The sequence below is a fragment of the Lissotriton vulgaris genome, chromosome 1_2 (genome assembly GCF_964263255.1).
Source record: "Lissotriton vulgaris chromosome 1_2, aLisVul1.2, whole genome shotgun sequence".
Lineage (NCBI taxonomy): Eukaryota > Metazoa > Chordata > Amphibia > Caudata > Salamandridae > Lissotriton > Lissotriton vulgaris.
In genome coordinates this window covers 41,490,892-41,506,088 of record NC_141686.1, presented here as the reverse complement: position 1 = coordinate 41,506,088, position 15,197 = coordinate 41,490,892, and the positions used below count along the sequence as shown (strand labels likewise).

Genomic DNA, 15,197 nt, shown 5'->3' with positions numbered 1-15,197 from the left:
ACATTTTTGCTAACCCGGAAACAATAGACTCTGAAGCGCCAGACTTTGTTTCACCCCTTCCTGAACTTTCCCCCCAAGACGAGTACAGATCGCGGCTGCGATCCCATCAGAAACAAGCTAGAGACACTGCGTCTGACCTCGACCTACCGGTGGCTGATTAAGTCCAAGAAGTAGTCTTGGTGGAGTGGTTGCTGGGAAGTGTCCGGTCACGTATGCACGATTGATTCAAACTAGCGACAAACCATGGAAAATATGTTTAAATCCGTAAAATTATTGCATAACAAAGTTTCAATTTTCCTCTCTATCATGATTCTTATTTTTTGTATCGCGGCTTGCCTAGGTTGGTTCCTTCATCTTGCTTTCCCACCTGTTTTCCCCACACTTTTGAATAACACAGCTATGCATTCACATGTAGATCTCCCTCCACATCTTGAGAATAGAAGAAAAGAGTTTTCAATAACACGTTCATCTCCACACTCCACCAACATCAAATGGTTATTAACAAAACCAACTTTTGGGTCTGTGGTTTAATGCCACATTCCGTACACGGAGGAATGCCTTTTATTCCCCTCCCTTTCGGCTATGCTGGATCTACCTACGCATTCTCTATGATATTCTCCGCTTCTGTTAGAAACATTCCTGAGACCAAGGCCAAGAACACTAGTACTTGGAACAAGATAAAAACAAAGACAGTACGAGCCGTTGAAAAGATGGTAAATTTCACTGCGACGTGGGGACGAGCAGATAATAAGAATACCAGTTACTCCCTTTTTAACGACACTACTTCCTTTAGGGAAACGTTTTCCGTCCAAAAGAGACAGACAGAACAGGGAGGTTGGGCTTTGCCCCATAAGGGCCTATTTTGAGTAAGAGGAAAGGGCAAGGGTCAGAAAATGGGAGAAAGCGAGTGTAATAAAACATACACCCTACCTGACCTAAATTTCCCAACAATGGCCACTACCCCCAACACCTATTTTATCTGTGGACCCTTGGCCACCTCAAGGCTAGTCCGGGAAGTGCTACATTGCATTTCTCCTTCCCCCTACCTACACCGCCCCGGCAGATTACCATCTAAGTGATCCTCCGACCATAATTAATAGACGGCGAAGGGGGGTCATAGATACTGAAGATATAGCGGACCAAGAGGCTGGCGATTTCTTTAAAGGAATCATCCCTTTCTGGGGGCCTATGATCAACAGCCGCCACATAATACAACTAACTCGTGTAGTCCAGGCAGCCATAAACGAGACAGCTGGAGCATTAAGCAACATCACGGCTGAGATGGCCTCCGACAGACTCATGACGTTGCAGAACCGTATGGTTCTAGATATTATATTGGCTGACCGTGGTAGCGTATGCGAACTGATCGGGTCCAGCTGCTGTATATATATTCGAGATAATGCACCCTCGGTGTATTCTGCTATCTCCCGCCTACATGTACTTTCCAGAAAGCTAGATGCAGACACTGATGCCTGGTCCCTAACGGGATGGCTCTGGGGCCTCCTGTCCTCATGGGGATGGAAGGCACTTACAGTCATAGGTCTCGCTCTAGCCATTCTCTTCACCTGTTGCCTCTGTATTCAGTGTGGCCCAGCACTCTGTAGTTTCTGTATCACTACCTGCATTCCCAGACCCCAAACTAGAAAGAAAAAAAAGGAAGAGATCATGTTACAGGAACAAGTGGACAACCTAATGAACATAGAGGTAGATTAAGAAAAACAATATTAAAAGGGTATATTATGGGACAAGGAGGGAATGAGGAGAATGAATATTTTTTCGTTGTTTATGTCCCATTATACACCCTCTCTTTCACGTCCCGAACTCACCATGATGGAGACTATAAAACCCGGGCACATAAAAGTAAGGTTGCACACAACGCACTACTTCCTCTAAACACAACCACACATTCCTATGTCCGTGCCAATATCGAGAAACGAGCCCCGTTGCAACCACACACTCTTATGGTCAGGCCGATTCCAAGAAACGAGCCTCTGTTTGCCAAGACACAACGACCGATTCCGAGAAACCAGGGCTTGTTTGCTAAAGACACGACACCGGACATCCTGTCACGACCAGTTCTCTCTTTCTCTCTCTCTTATCTACGGAACCAGCCTAGGGTTATTTCTCAACGCTCTGCTTCTGCCGTGACTTCCTCATGATTAAAGACACAGTCACGCTGTTTCCTGTCATGACTCCTGTATGATTATGACAGTTACGCTGCCATGACTTCTGTATGATTACAACATGGATAACCGAATTTTGGTCAAGGGAAGCTCCTTCCTCTTTTCTATGTCAAGAATGTTTAAATGATGGATGGAGGATGGAGGGCTCTACGGAACTGTGAACAACCGTAAGAATGCAATGATGGTATATTATTTTGTCTATCTTGTTTATTCATTCATCTCATCTCTTTTACAGATCCGGACTGATGTTTACTTTCTTGTTTTCAATATACTTTATTTTCCTTTACTGTATGTATGTATGTATTGTTTTATATGTACTGATCCATGTTTGAATATGGCGTCACTCCAATACGACTGTAATTCTACTGATGCCTTATGGCCGTTATCATTTTTGTTATTGCTCAATAAAAATAAAAAAAAGACTTGAACTCAAAAAGAATGTTTAAATACTATGTTTTCTTTGATTAAAGTTGAGACTATTCCCGAGCCTCCTTAGGTGACGGAGCTCTCCCTTAACTCGAGTTACTGAATAAAGACCCTTGAATTCGAACCACCACGGACTCTGCTCTTCATGCTTGACCTTATTGATATTATAGAAATTCCGATCAAGGTAAATTACTAAAATATTTACCACAATGGGGTGGAAGAAGGGAGGTGTGGTATGGAAGTTTGAACACAGGAATGGGATTAAGTGGGTGAAGTAAATAGATACAATTAACATTAAGATACACGTATCTGTTTATACTGAAAACTAAAACAAATGGTTTACATTTAAAAAAAAAAAAAGAAATCACTACCTGCAATTATGCAAAAAAATGTCAACATCAGTGTACATTATAGAGTATTATCTTGCCTCACTGGCAATTTTCAAGCTAAAGAATGGTAAAATAAAAGAAATTGCGAGTTAGCAAATTAGTAATCAGTTAATTCACTAAAGTAGAGGAAAATAAGTAATAATGCTCCTCAATGAGATTGTAATGAGTGGATTATGCATACCAAGCACTAATAACACGATGTGATATCAAACGTTGTCAAGAATCGTTATGGCTGACTAAATAAGTCACGTTAAACATCAACATAAAACTAATTTTTTTAAACAATCAATCATGAAAAGCACGTACCTCCTGGGGAAGTTCTAATTTAGAGCGGTCAGTTCCTTCTTTGGACTGGAGACCCATCATATATGGGACAGGTGCATCAAGAAAATGCAGGAGGGATGCAGGAAGGATTGGGACATACACATGCTGCCACTGAAAAGGGAACAAGAGCGTAGTGATGACTTCTGCTACTGTCATAAGGCGTTGATAATCTGGAATGAAACAAATAAACACATCAACCAAGGCTAAATGTATCATTTTATATATTTAATGATTTGAAACATTTCCTTTTCTTCAATTTGAAAATGTGACTAAAGTTTGCATTATTCAATTTGGTTTTCACATCTACTGTACCAATCCTTACTAGATGAAAATTATCTGGAACAGCATAACGCTTTTTAGGTTTAAATCGGTTTTTATACATTTTTCAAACCAAGGAATAAAAATCTGCCTTCACCTACATCAATAGGCCGGTGAGGCATACATAATAGGAGTATAAAGAAAGCAGGAAAAGGAAATGGAGAAAGTACGTCAGCAAGAGTGTAAGGGAGAAGGGTGAAACGTCAAGAGAATAGTAATAGGGATATGCTCAACAACTCCTAGCGGTGAGAGAGGCACTGTGCCCATGCCATAGGGCGTAGTGTCCAACTAGGATTATGCTGTTGCTCCCCCATCGATACCAGATTCCTTCTGTGTAAGGCGAAATACTCTCAAGTAAGCAGGGCAGGAGAGTTCCCTCAACTCCTGAGATAGAAAACATATCGAATTGTGGCAATTTGCCTTGCACCACAGCTGTTAGTCTCTCAATACCCAATAGTCCCCAGAGTTTATGCTGCCAGTCTAGTCTTGTTGGCACGTTATAAGTCCCCTACTTAGGCAGGATGACCTGTTTTGACACACAGAGGGTCAGGGTAATGGCTCACCCTCAAGCGAATTGCAACACCATTTAGATAAACAAGTTGCATTCCAGCATGTTGATAACATGACGGAAACAGCTTGTCTGTATTTCACATTAAAATAAATGAAGTTGTTATCTCACAGGAATGAACACAGATAAAGACCTTAAGCTAGGATGTATCCTTGCTCCTTTATTATTTAACACTTTCATGGCAAATCTGTAATGCAATTTGATTAACAGTAGATCATGCTCTAACTAACCGGAAGGTCCAAGTACTCCTCCAATATGCAGATTAGATGGTTATGCTTGACCCCACCCAAGTGGCTCTACACAGAATCCTTAACACCTTGGTTCGATACTACAGTGTCAAACTCACTCAAGATCAACTTAAATAAGACAAAAATAGTGATATTTGGAAGGAAAGTTATTTAAACATGTCTCATGGTATGTGGAGGGCGTGAAACTGCAGAGAGTGAAAAGCGTCAAATATTTGGGTGTGCGCCTGGATGAAAAAGGTGGCAAAAGGGCACAAGAGGAGGCTTTAAAGGCCACAGGCAAATATCTATTATGTGCAATGGGGCATTTAAAGGAACCTGGCTTGCCCAAACATGCAAGCACTGCTAAATGTGGGGGCCAGTAAAGTGATGCCTACCCTCTCCTATGGTGCTATAATGTTCAAAGACCACCTGTTAGACCTGCTGAAAATACAACAACGTGCACAATATAGAAATCTGTCTGCTCTCTCAGAGTACACTAGTGAAGACCAGATAAGGTTGGAATTCCACATCTCTATGTAAAATCTGGTGCTGCATGCCAAATGGATAGTGTACTGCTTAAAAATCAAAAACAGCTAAGACCAGTACAGTAAAGCAGTTGCTATGCAGGAGTGGAAGGCGTTCCTAAATAAGTCCATTCAAGCACTGGAAGAGAAAAACATCATTAACCCAGATCTCCAGATAAAGGTCATGTCAAAACTCGTAATGAAGAACACAAGAACACACAAGCATTTACAATGCAATGGTCTCGGCATTATTAAAGGTAGAGCTATTGGCATTGCTCATGACATCTTTTTTTATCATAAATAAATAGCATTGTCATTTACATTGCCAATAGCTTAATCGTTAAATAAATGGCAGTCATTTACAATGCCAATAGCTTAATTGCTCGTATATGCATGAGCTATTGCATTTGCACCCACACAGAGCCACCCACACACATATATAGAGCCGCCCACACAGTGTCATTCACATAGAGCCACCTACACACACAGAGCCACCTACACAGAGCCACCCTCACACAGAAAGAGCCACCCACACATAGAGCCACCTACAAAAAAAGCTATCCATACAGAGCCACACACACAGACAGAGCCACACACACAGACAGAGCCACACACACAGCCACACACACAGACAGAGCCACACACACAGACATGCTGCACACCACTCCTGATGCTGTGTCACACACGCCAACCTAGGTTATTCTGCAGGGATGCATGTATATCCCCAGTGCAACGGAGTCCTCGACCTAAAAAGGGGGCACACACACGAGAATTCATTATTCCAGCCAGTTTAATGAGGTTAGGTCCCACCACACACTGCAGAAAAATCACTGAGACACGTTTCGGCTGTGAACAGCCTTTATCAATCAGCGAGTCATCAGATTAAACACTGCTTTTAAAACCACCCTGATCATGAAAATAAAAACCGTACTAACATTGATTTCACCGAATGAAAATAATGAACAGGAGATGTAAAAATGTATACAGTTTGCCATCATGCGCTTTAAAATTTTGCCCTGCATGTATATTGTAATACTGATTTTGAGCCACAGTGACCTTTCAATAAAATACTGTTGCCTAACGTGTAGCGCAATTGCAATAAACTCAATCCTGCCAATACTACAGTCCAAATGATCTAGATATATACAAACGGAAGATTTGTCAGTACAGTCTGTTCGTGTGGCGTGTTCCACCAAAATTTGAAAAGTATTGAATATATATTTGCGCTCTTTCAAATGAATGTTCCTGTTGCGTGAAACGCAAGTTGCAAGTTACACAAACACTTCTTAGTACCTATGCATTGAAGCGCTATGCGGGAATAACTGCGAGTAACATAATGTTGCCACATTGTTGCCAATAGGATGCGAAGTTCTCAGAGAGCACCAAATGCTGATCACAGCAAAGGAACAAACAGTAATATGTGGCATATGGTCTAACAGGAAGGGAGCTATTGAAGTCTTATGCCGGGCATGGAGGCACAGTCACCAACAGTATCGAAGCCGACCATGAGCACACGAAGCAGATAGAGAGCAGCACACAAGGGAGGGAGCATCATGAAGTGTGGTGTTGGCGGTGATGGCGGTGAAGCAGATAGAGAGCAGCACCCGAGGGAGAGAGCAACTTGAAGTGTGGTGGTGGAGGAGAAGCAGATAGAGAGCAGCACACGAGGGAGAGAGCAACATGAAGTGTGGTGGTGGAGGAGAAGCAGATAGAGAGCAGCACACGAGGGAGAGAGCAATATGGAATTCAGGTGTATGGAGAGAGCCACATAAGAAAGACCTGCACAAGAGGGAGAGAGCAACACAGAGCGCAAGCGCCGAGGGTGGGGGGGGTTGTTTGGATGAGGAAAGCAGCTCACAACCGAGGGAGCTAGAAAGCACATGGACACCCATGGAGCACTGAAAGAAAAAAAGTAGTTGTCCTACTGTGAGCAGTGGAAGGATACAAGAAATCAAATCAAGAGGATGAGGAAGAGACTGTGGACATGGGGAGGTAGAAGCAGAAGAATGAGAATGCAAGCCATGATCAAGGAAGAAGCGAGCAACTGAGAGTGACAATAAAGCCAACCAAGGAAAGAACACAATAGGTCTTTTGCAACCAGGTAGGTGCGCTGTGTGGACGGCGATACCTAAAAAGAGAGTCCTTTAAGTACACAGTGAAAAGATACACGTCATCCAATCACAACACTGGAAGACCAGAATGCTCCTGGCCCAGGCACACACATGTATAGAGAGGAAAACCATGGATCAAGAGCAACAACTCAGACAGGCCCAAGGTCCACTCTAAGTATATATTTTGCGTTGGCAATAATAGGTATGCCTACAGTCAGCTCGAGCCAAAACTCTCTGTAGCAGAGACCTAAAGACAGATAAACAACAAACGGCTCCAACACATACTAACATTAAAGTATCAAAATGAAAACACAAAGGCTTTAAGAAATACAGCAGGCAAACACAGACACCCACAGAAATGATACACCAATGGAAAAAAACCGACACAAGCACTTATGCAGATATCGCTACTGTACACACTCACTGTCAGCAGGGCCCTACTTCGAGTATCACCAGCCCCCCTCTCCCGACACACACAGGTAGACCGACAGATGCGCCTATAGGCACAAAACACAGGTATGCCGTGAAAGACACTGTTGAGGACAGAGCCGCACTCTTGTACAGTCACCGTGGGCGCAGCCAGGCTAGGCCGAAGAACCATTACCAGTAAATGAGGGAGAGACCGTCGAAGCGCTCGAGCTGGCGTCCAGGCGCTTTAAGATAGGACATCTCATGCGGGGACCAGCCAGAACGTCCTCTTCATCGCATGCAAAGCTATCGAGGCAGTGTGGTAGTCCGCCTATCTCGCTCTGTCTTCGGGCACAGGGCGACCGCTCCAAAGGGCCTCATTTAGCCATGTCCAGAAACAGGGCACTGCCAACCACAGAGGTCTCTCGCTAGCAGAAAGGCCTACCGCAGAGCGGCTAGCTGGAGCCAAGGACACTTGGGGTTTGCCAAGATGGAGGTCAGAAGAGAAGAAGGAGCTGGGCTTGCAGAGACCCAAATGGAGATAACATTGAGTGGCCTCTTGACTTCATGTTCCGCGAGACTCCCGCAGCCCGTGTCGCTACCGCAGCCCTGTGCGGCTGCCGTAAGCAGCAGATGTTGCCACACCAGACTTAATCCTATATGGCAGGGCCGGCAAGGGCAGCCTCGGCGGCCAAGGGCTTTCGCGAGCTCTGCATCTCTAGACACAAGGGGAGTAGGCGGGTGGGACGAGGGAGCGAGAGCGCGTCTCTCCACTCCAGGGAACCGTGTGTACCCAGAGGGCTCGAGCTGCTCCAGTCCGAGTTCTGCAGCTCACTATGGATTAGGATACTGTTAGCAGCAGACGTCATGCAAGTTACAAATTCAAAACCCTGACCAGACAACTGTCCGCCGTGCGGTATTAAGGACGCGTTTGCACATATTGTCCCATGTGTTCATTAAAGTGCTTTCTGACAATTTATGATAAGGGCTGCTTATTAATCCTACACTGAAGCACATGAACGATTTTCTTCTGCGTTCAGTCTACCCTCTCTGAAAACTGGCCCTTGTGCTATCTTTACCAGAACAGAACTTATTAACCGGGAAAGTCCCAGTAAATCACCTACACAAGTGTGACAGACACACCTACAGACAACATCTCATACACTAACACACGTCATTGACACACAGCTACACAACATAGTGCTACAGAAACCGCTACAACAATATGCTTCCAGCGTAACACACAATAACAGAACTCGCATGGTATTATACCTGAGAAGTAACACAGGCGCAGCATCCCCGACAAAGACACACAACACAGTACATTACACAACCACACAGTTACAGAACAGGACACAACAGAACAGCCTCTTTGATACAAACACACCTGCACACTCACTGTATCGCTAACAGTGCCACAAACTGCACACAGAGCAGAACAGAGGAAAACAAGCACACTAACACATCCTCAAGTGACACAAGGCACAAAACACCAGCTGCATCTCCGATGGTAAGGCAGTCGCCATTCATACCTCTTCCCTGACAGCAACAGACACCAAAGTATCACAGACTGCAACACTAACAAAACACACGTAACATTCCTATCATTAACACGCACGCACAGTAACAGACATGCTAGCGCACATACATTGCTACGAAGACACAGACTCACACATAGACAGCAACAAGCCAAATGCTGTACTGCCAGCGCTAGGAACCCGGGCACAGTTTAAAACCCCATTTATGGCATCACTGAATAGCACAGACATTCATCAACACATACGCGGCACCATTGACAGGAACAGCAACACGCTCAGGCACGCTGGTGCACACAAATCAACAGAAGCAGCCACAAAGACCCCACAATACACCTCCTCATACATCACTGCTAATCGCACAGGAGTATTCCCTACACTGACGCACACATACAGTAGCAATGGCAGTAAACACCAATCAGTACAACACCATTAAGATAACTAGTCGCCCTTACATGCATATGTGCATACCAGCACCTGCACAGCATCATTGACAGTTACACACACACGCCAATACCCGAAGCACCTCAAATAGAGACACACGGGCAGCAACGCACATCCGCCGTAACAGAAACTCGCAATAAAATATGTCATGGCAGAAGAAAACATGACTACACGTGCTGACACGCTTCAGTGGATAAGGAGGCAGGCACTGGAAGGCACACGTGTGCATGAGGCTGCGCGTACACGCGTCCCTTGGACTGCACTCACATGGCAACCACACACAGCCTCAGGCAGACATAGTAATAACAACCACATAGAAGCGCGCACATTCAGGCGTCCAATATGACAGGTGCACAGTGAGTGAAACTTTAATCCTCATTTCAGTCGCAGTTGAACAAAAAAAAAAAAACTATCACTATCCCACTCGAAGCAAAGAGAACTCCCCAGTGACGCTCAATCGCTTCAACAACAAAATCGCATCCTCGAGTCCACCCCACATGCACTGATGCGACCGCAGAAGTAGCTTTACCAACGCGGCACGCCGCGACACTAGTGGGCAAACCTCACTTGGCAGCAGCCAAATAAATCAACATATATTAGGGACGTTGGGTTATATTTTGGGGGGAGGGGGCGGCAAGGCACGGGGTACTTATTGGATCAGCGAAGGTGTAACCTACTGATTTATTTTTCCGTTCCGACCGCTTACCTCGTTTCCCCGTCGCCAAATGTTTATATCCCACGTCTTCTGCAAGGCACCAGACCCTTCGAGCTCAGGGTATGTCTGGACCCCTCCCACCCCCCTTAACAGCATAGGTGTCCCCCTTTCTCTGCCCGTGGCTCGACTGTAGCGAGACGACTGCAGGGGCGAGGGCTGCACAGGACCAGAAAATTGAAAAGCACGCTGTCAGCAACCACGAGAAAAGTGCCAAATGATTACATGGGGAGATGCAGGAATAAAAAATTTACAGGTTGTGGTTCGTGAGGGTCCTGTTCTACCTGTCGTGTCCTCAGGTGCGGGGGGGGTGTAAACAGCCTCTGCCCCCTCCCCGGAGCCCGGGCACCGCTTGGGTGTATTTAGGCTCCCGCTGAGCAGGCGTAAGGCGAAGGCAGGCCTGTAATTGTAACTCCAGCTGGGCCTACTGAATGGTAGCGCTGCCGTGACTGCTGGGCCCGGCTGGGAAGAGGGGGGGTCCCCGGGGCGGCTGAATGGGTTCCTGGGGGGATAATGGGGCCCGGGACAAAAGGGGATTCCAGGTAATGAGAGGGACCCCACAGGCCTGCAATGATTCAAAAGGGAGCGATGATAGCTGCGGGCGGAGGGAGGGGGGGGCGGGACGAAGGAGAACTGCGGGCGGAGGGAGGGGGGGGGAGCGGGACACCCGATACTAGCCTAGTTGCCCCCAAGACATGGCGGGAAGTGGATTCTGCCTCCATCATTACACAGCAATAATCACTGCTGCCGGTGGCCGACAGAGCCAAAACTGCTGCCCCCTACGCCAGACCCGGGAACTATGGGCTGCTACAGCGGGCACCAAGGATCAGGGAAATGGTGAAGGAGGAGCAGCCGAGGCGCTCAAATACACGGAGAGCGGGAAACAGACAGGGGGAAGAAGGCACAAACAGACACGGACAGCGAAAATACACGGAGAGCGGGGCGGGAAACAGACAGGGGGAAGAAGGCACGGAGGGAAACAGACACGACCTTACCTTCACTGCGAAGGATCGAAAATGGCGGACACAAGCTCCGAGATTTTTTCGAATTTGGGGGCGTGGTTTTGATGTTCTGAGTGACGGACAACGTCACTGTCTAAAGAACATCAAAAATTACGCCCCCAAATCCGAAAAGGACGGGGCTACATCGGAGTGACTGATCTCTCCTCCAATGGCTGGCCTCCGTTTAGGAAGCCAGCCAATGAAGGAGAGACAGGGTAGGGAGGCGGAACCTACAGCGCACTAAGAGTCATTAAATCTCCAGCCTAAGTCTGCGCAAGCGCAGCCTTTTAGGCCTCCGACCTAAAAAGGACTATTGGTGGCAAAATACCTAAAAGACTTGGTTAATAAGAAGCATGGCAGCTAGGCCATGAAGCTATATTCCCCGGGCTGCCTTCCAGTCTACCAGAGTTTGCCGCTCCACTTTAAGGCTAAAATTTGCCGCTCCACTTTAAGGCTAAAATTTGCCTATCGAGATGGCGATGCGGTCTGATACCTTTAAGATGCTACTTAAACAGTCACCGAAATGAACAAATGAACAAGCAATGTAGACTGTGCAGCAAATTAGAGGAATCACTGCTGCATGTGATCTGCATCTGCGAGAGTCAAATACGTTGAGGACGTTTTGGTTACAACCAATGTTCTGCTTTTTAAATATCTGATCCTGAAGGAGTGCTATCATTTGCTGTCAAGAGGTGAACGATGCCAGCTATCAGGCTGCTTCATAAGTTACATGAAAGCAGTGGTAGATACACATAACCTGGTGGGCTAACATTGAATACTCAAAGAAGAAATCCGAATAAGACGTTGCCCGCAGCCCAGGCATGATTTTAAATTCTTCAGGAGTGAATTGGGCCGTAGTGGTGATTTAAAATTAAAGAGGAATGGGGACTGGGGATAGGGTATAGGGGGTCTGGGTATAATGACTTTAAAAGAGCATCGGTCTGGAGTTTAGTAGGGCGGTGTGCAATAATGGGATTAGTGCAATATTTACTGAAGACTGATCTCTGGTATGGTAAGTGTCAGGAAACCTCAGTGGTGTAATAGCAGGATGAGTGCAATATTTACTAGAGGCTGACTAGGTTTATGAAACATGTGAGGCAACGGAGTACAATAATGGGTCTAGTTTACATTGGGCAGCTTTTTATGGTCGTTTTTTTTCTCTGAAGGCTCACCGGGGGTGATGGAATATTGTAGGTTTCACTGTGTGTAATTTTGGAGGAAGGGGGTCAGAGAATCTCCATACTAGGATAACTAGAGTCTGGCTGACACTAGATGAGTACAAGTCCAAAATTGGGACTAAGTGCAATTTCCATTACACCTGCTGAAACGTCAGTTTACACCGGGCAGCTTTTAATGGAGGTTTCTTCTGGTTTTTAATATAAAGCGGGCAGCTTCCATGCGTGGCAAAGATTGTATTGACTACTGTTGACTCGCAAGCTTTTTTGGTGAGGGGAATGTATATATATATATATATATATATATATATATATATGTCTCCAAAGTCTTTCTCCGTAATTCTGGAAGAAATGCAGGACACCCAGAGCTTTAGTGAAGGTATTTTATTCCAAGCAGACGGAAAAGGTCTCACGACGCGTTTCACCACTTAAGGCTTGATCACGCTCGCCTCAAATGTGCTGTCAGCCATATTTAAACCCACAACACCACGTGTAAGGACATTCAATGAATGTAATAGACGGACATATTGTAACAGTGCGAACACACTAAACATGGTTCCAAATAAACATTATAATACATTAGAACAACCTGAATTTCATTGTTCATTCATATTATTAAATAATAACCAACTCATAGCGATTATTAGCACATTATGGAAATTCATGCGAAAAAAGGGAATTCATATCTAAATTACCTTATTCATTTACAGAAATATGTTCGTTCACACATTATTAATAGTGACAACTAAAAACCACTATTTGCACAGAAAAACGCCTGAACACGTGGTGTTGTGGGTTTAAATATGGCTGACAGCACATTTGAGGCGAGCGTGATCAAGCCTAAAGTGGTGAAACGCGTCGTGAGACCTTTTCCGTCTGCTTGGAATAAAATACCTTCACTAAAGCTCTGGGTGTCCTGCATTTCTTCCAGAATTACGGAGAAAGACTTTGGAGACACATTTCATGCCTGCCGGTGGCCTGGCGGGACCGCCCTTCGACAGCCTAACTTGTTTACCGGCACTTGGGGAGTGAAAATATATATATATATATATATATATATATATATATATATTCCAAACAGTCCGATCCATTCCGCATGAGAGCGCTCACCAGCGTGTGCTCGACCCGAAGGCAGGATCACAGCCCCAAATCAATTATGTACAGAAAGGGCAGCACAACCGGATACTTTTACAAAGTTAGTTTATTTCACAACACTCCACCGACGCGTTTCAGCCTCACGGCCTTTCTCACGGTCAGTGAGTCCTTTTTTGCTTTCCCATTATATACTGCCCCACATTAGCCATTAAGTGGCATTGTGGGATATGTAGTTTTAAGCAAAAAAATTATTCAAACATAGAAGACAGACAAAAGGACTGGTGTGTTAACATTACTAGTATAGTACTTAGCGTCCTAAGTTATGTTCACTCAGGGCATGCTATGTTTCATACCAATTGTATTATTCTGAATTTTAACTGTGATGGGTATAGTGCCCTAGTATATGATTCATGTTAAGCTGAGTTCACGTTCACTCCAGATGTATGTGGAGATCTTCTCCGAAATTCATGCCTTTAGGCTGTTTCGTTCGGAAACGGACAATGAAGCGGGATTCCATTTGTCGCAAGAGACGGACAGTGTCTCCTCCTCTCTCTGTTTTTGACAGCATTTTCAGTCCGAAAAAGTTCATGGCTCTCCAATCCCCATTTTGACAGGCAATCAAATGTTTAGCGGTGGCATACAACATGTTTTGATTTTTCACCGCTCGTATATGCTCCAATATTCTTTTTTTCAGCATGCATGTGGTCGACCCTATGTACTTCATACCGCATTTACACTCTATCACATACACCACATTTTTTGATGTGCATGTTATGTACTGCTTGATGGGCATGTCTTTTCCATCTGGTTCTCGCACTGTCTTTGTTTTTTTGCCTATTTTGCACGCTTTACACGTAGTACATGGCTTGAAGCCGACGTTCTGTTCCATCCACCATTTGGGTTGTTCTTTGGCTTGGAAGAAGCTTTTTACTAGCAAATTTTGCAAAGACGTGTTTTTTTTGTACGTAATAGACGGGTGTTTGCCCGCCAGGGGTCCCACATCAGGGTCACTGCTGATCAGATGCCAATATTTGTTCATTTTCTTGGCAATGATGCCACTCTCCTTGTTGTATGTCGTGACAAATCTGGGTGGATCTTTATCCTGTGGGGGTTTCTGTTTTTCAATGAGCGTTTCAGCTCTGCTGATTTTGTCTGCCTTTTTTTTGCAGTCTTTTAGCACATAGTCCTTGTACCCTCTTGCTAGGAATCTTGCTTTGCTTTCACATATCTTTTTTTCGGCTTCTTCTGGTTTGGAGCAATTTCTTTTCAATCTTATGTATTCTCCATACGGAATACTTTTGAGTAATGATTTGGGGTGGAAACTATTACCATGGAGTACGCTATTGGTCGCCGTTTTTTTTCTGAATAGTGTGGTTTCCAATTTGCCTTCTGAGACATATACTTTGGTGTCTAGAAAGTCAATTTCATCACTGCTTGTTGAACAAGTGAACTGTAGACCTTCCTCATTCTGATTTAAGGTTGTAAAAAACTTTTGGAATTGTTCGTCAGTTCCATTCCAAATCAGAAAGAGGTCATCGATGTATCTGACCCATAAGATGATCCGGTCCAGTTCTTCTTGGTCAGTTGTATTCCATGCGACCATCTTCTCCCAATATCCCATGGTGACATTTGCATAATTGGGAGAAAAAGAAATCCCCATGGCTGTTCCGCACTCTTGCCTGTATAAAGTGTTGTTGAAAAGAAAGATGTTATTGGTAAGACAGAGCTGTATCATCTGTAGGAGCATAGAGGTATGT

At 44.9% G+C, this 15,197-nt stretch overlaps 1 protein-coding gene across 2 annotated transcripts in view; it reads right to left on the bottom strand.

Annotated features, from left to right (window-relative positions):
• The window catches only part of DENND5B (DENN domain containing 5B), a 751,805-nt gene that overhangs the window by 458,381 nt on the left and 278,227 nt on the right, over positions 1 to 15,197 (bottom strand). For both annotated transcript variants that reach the window (XM_086952789.1, XM_086952788.1), the window contains one exon: positions 3,305 to 3,492. In XM_086952789.1, coding sequence (XP_086808915.1) covers positions 3,305 to 3,492 — 188 coding nt within the window. The remainder of the gene's footprint in view (positions 1 to 3,304; positions 3,493 to 15,197) is intronic.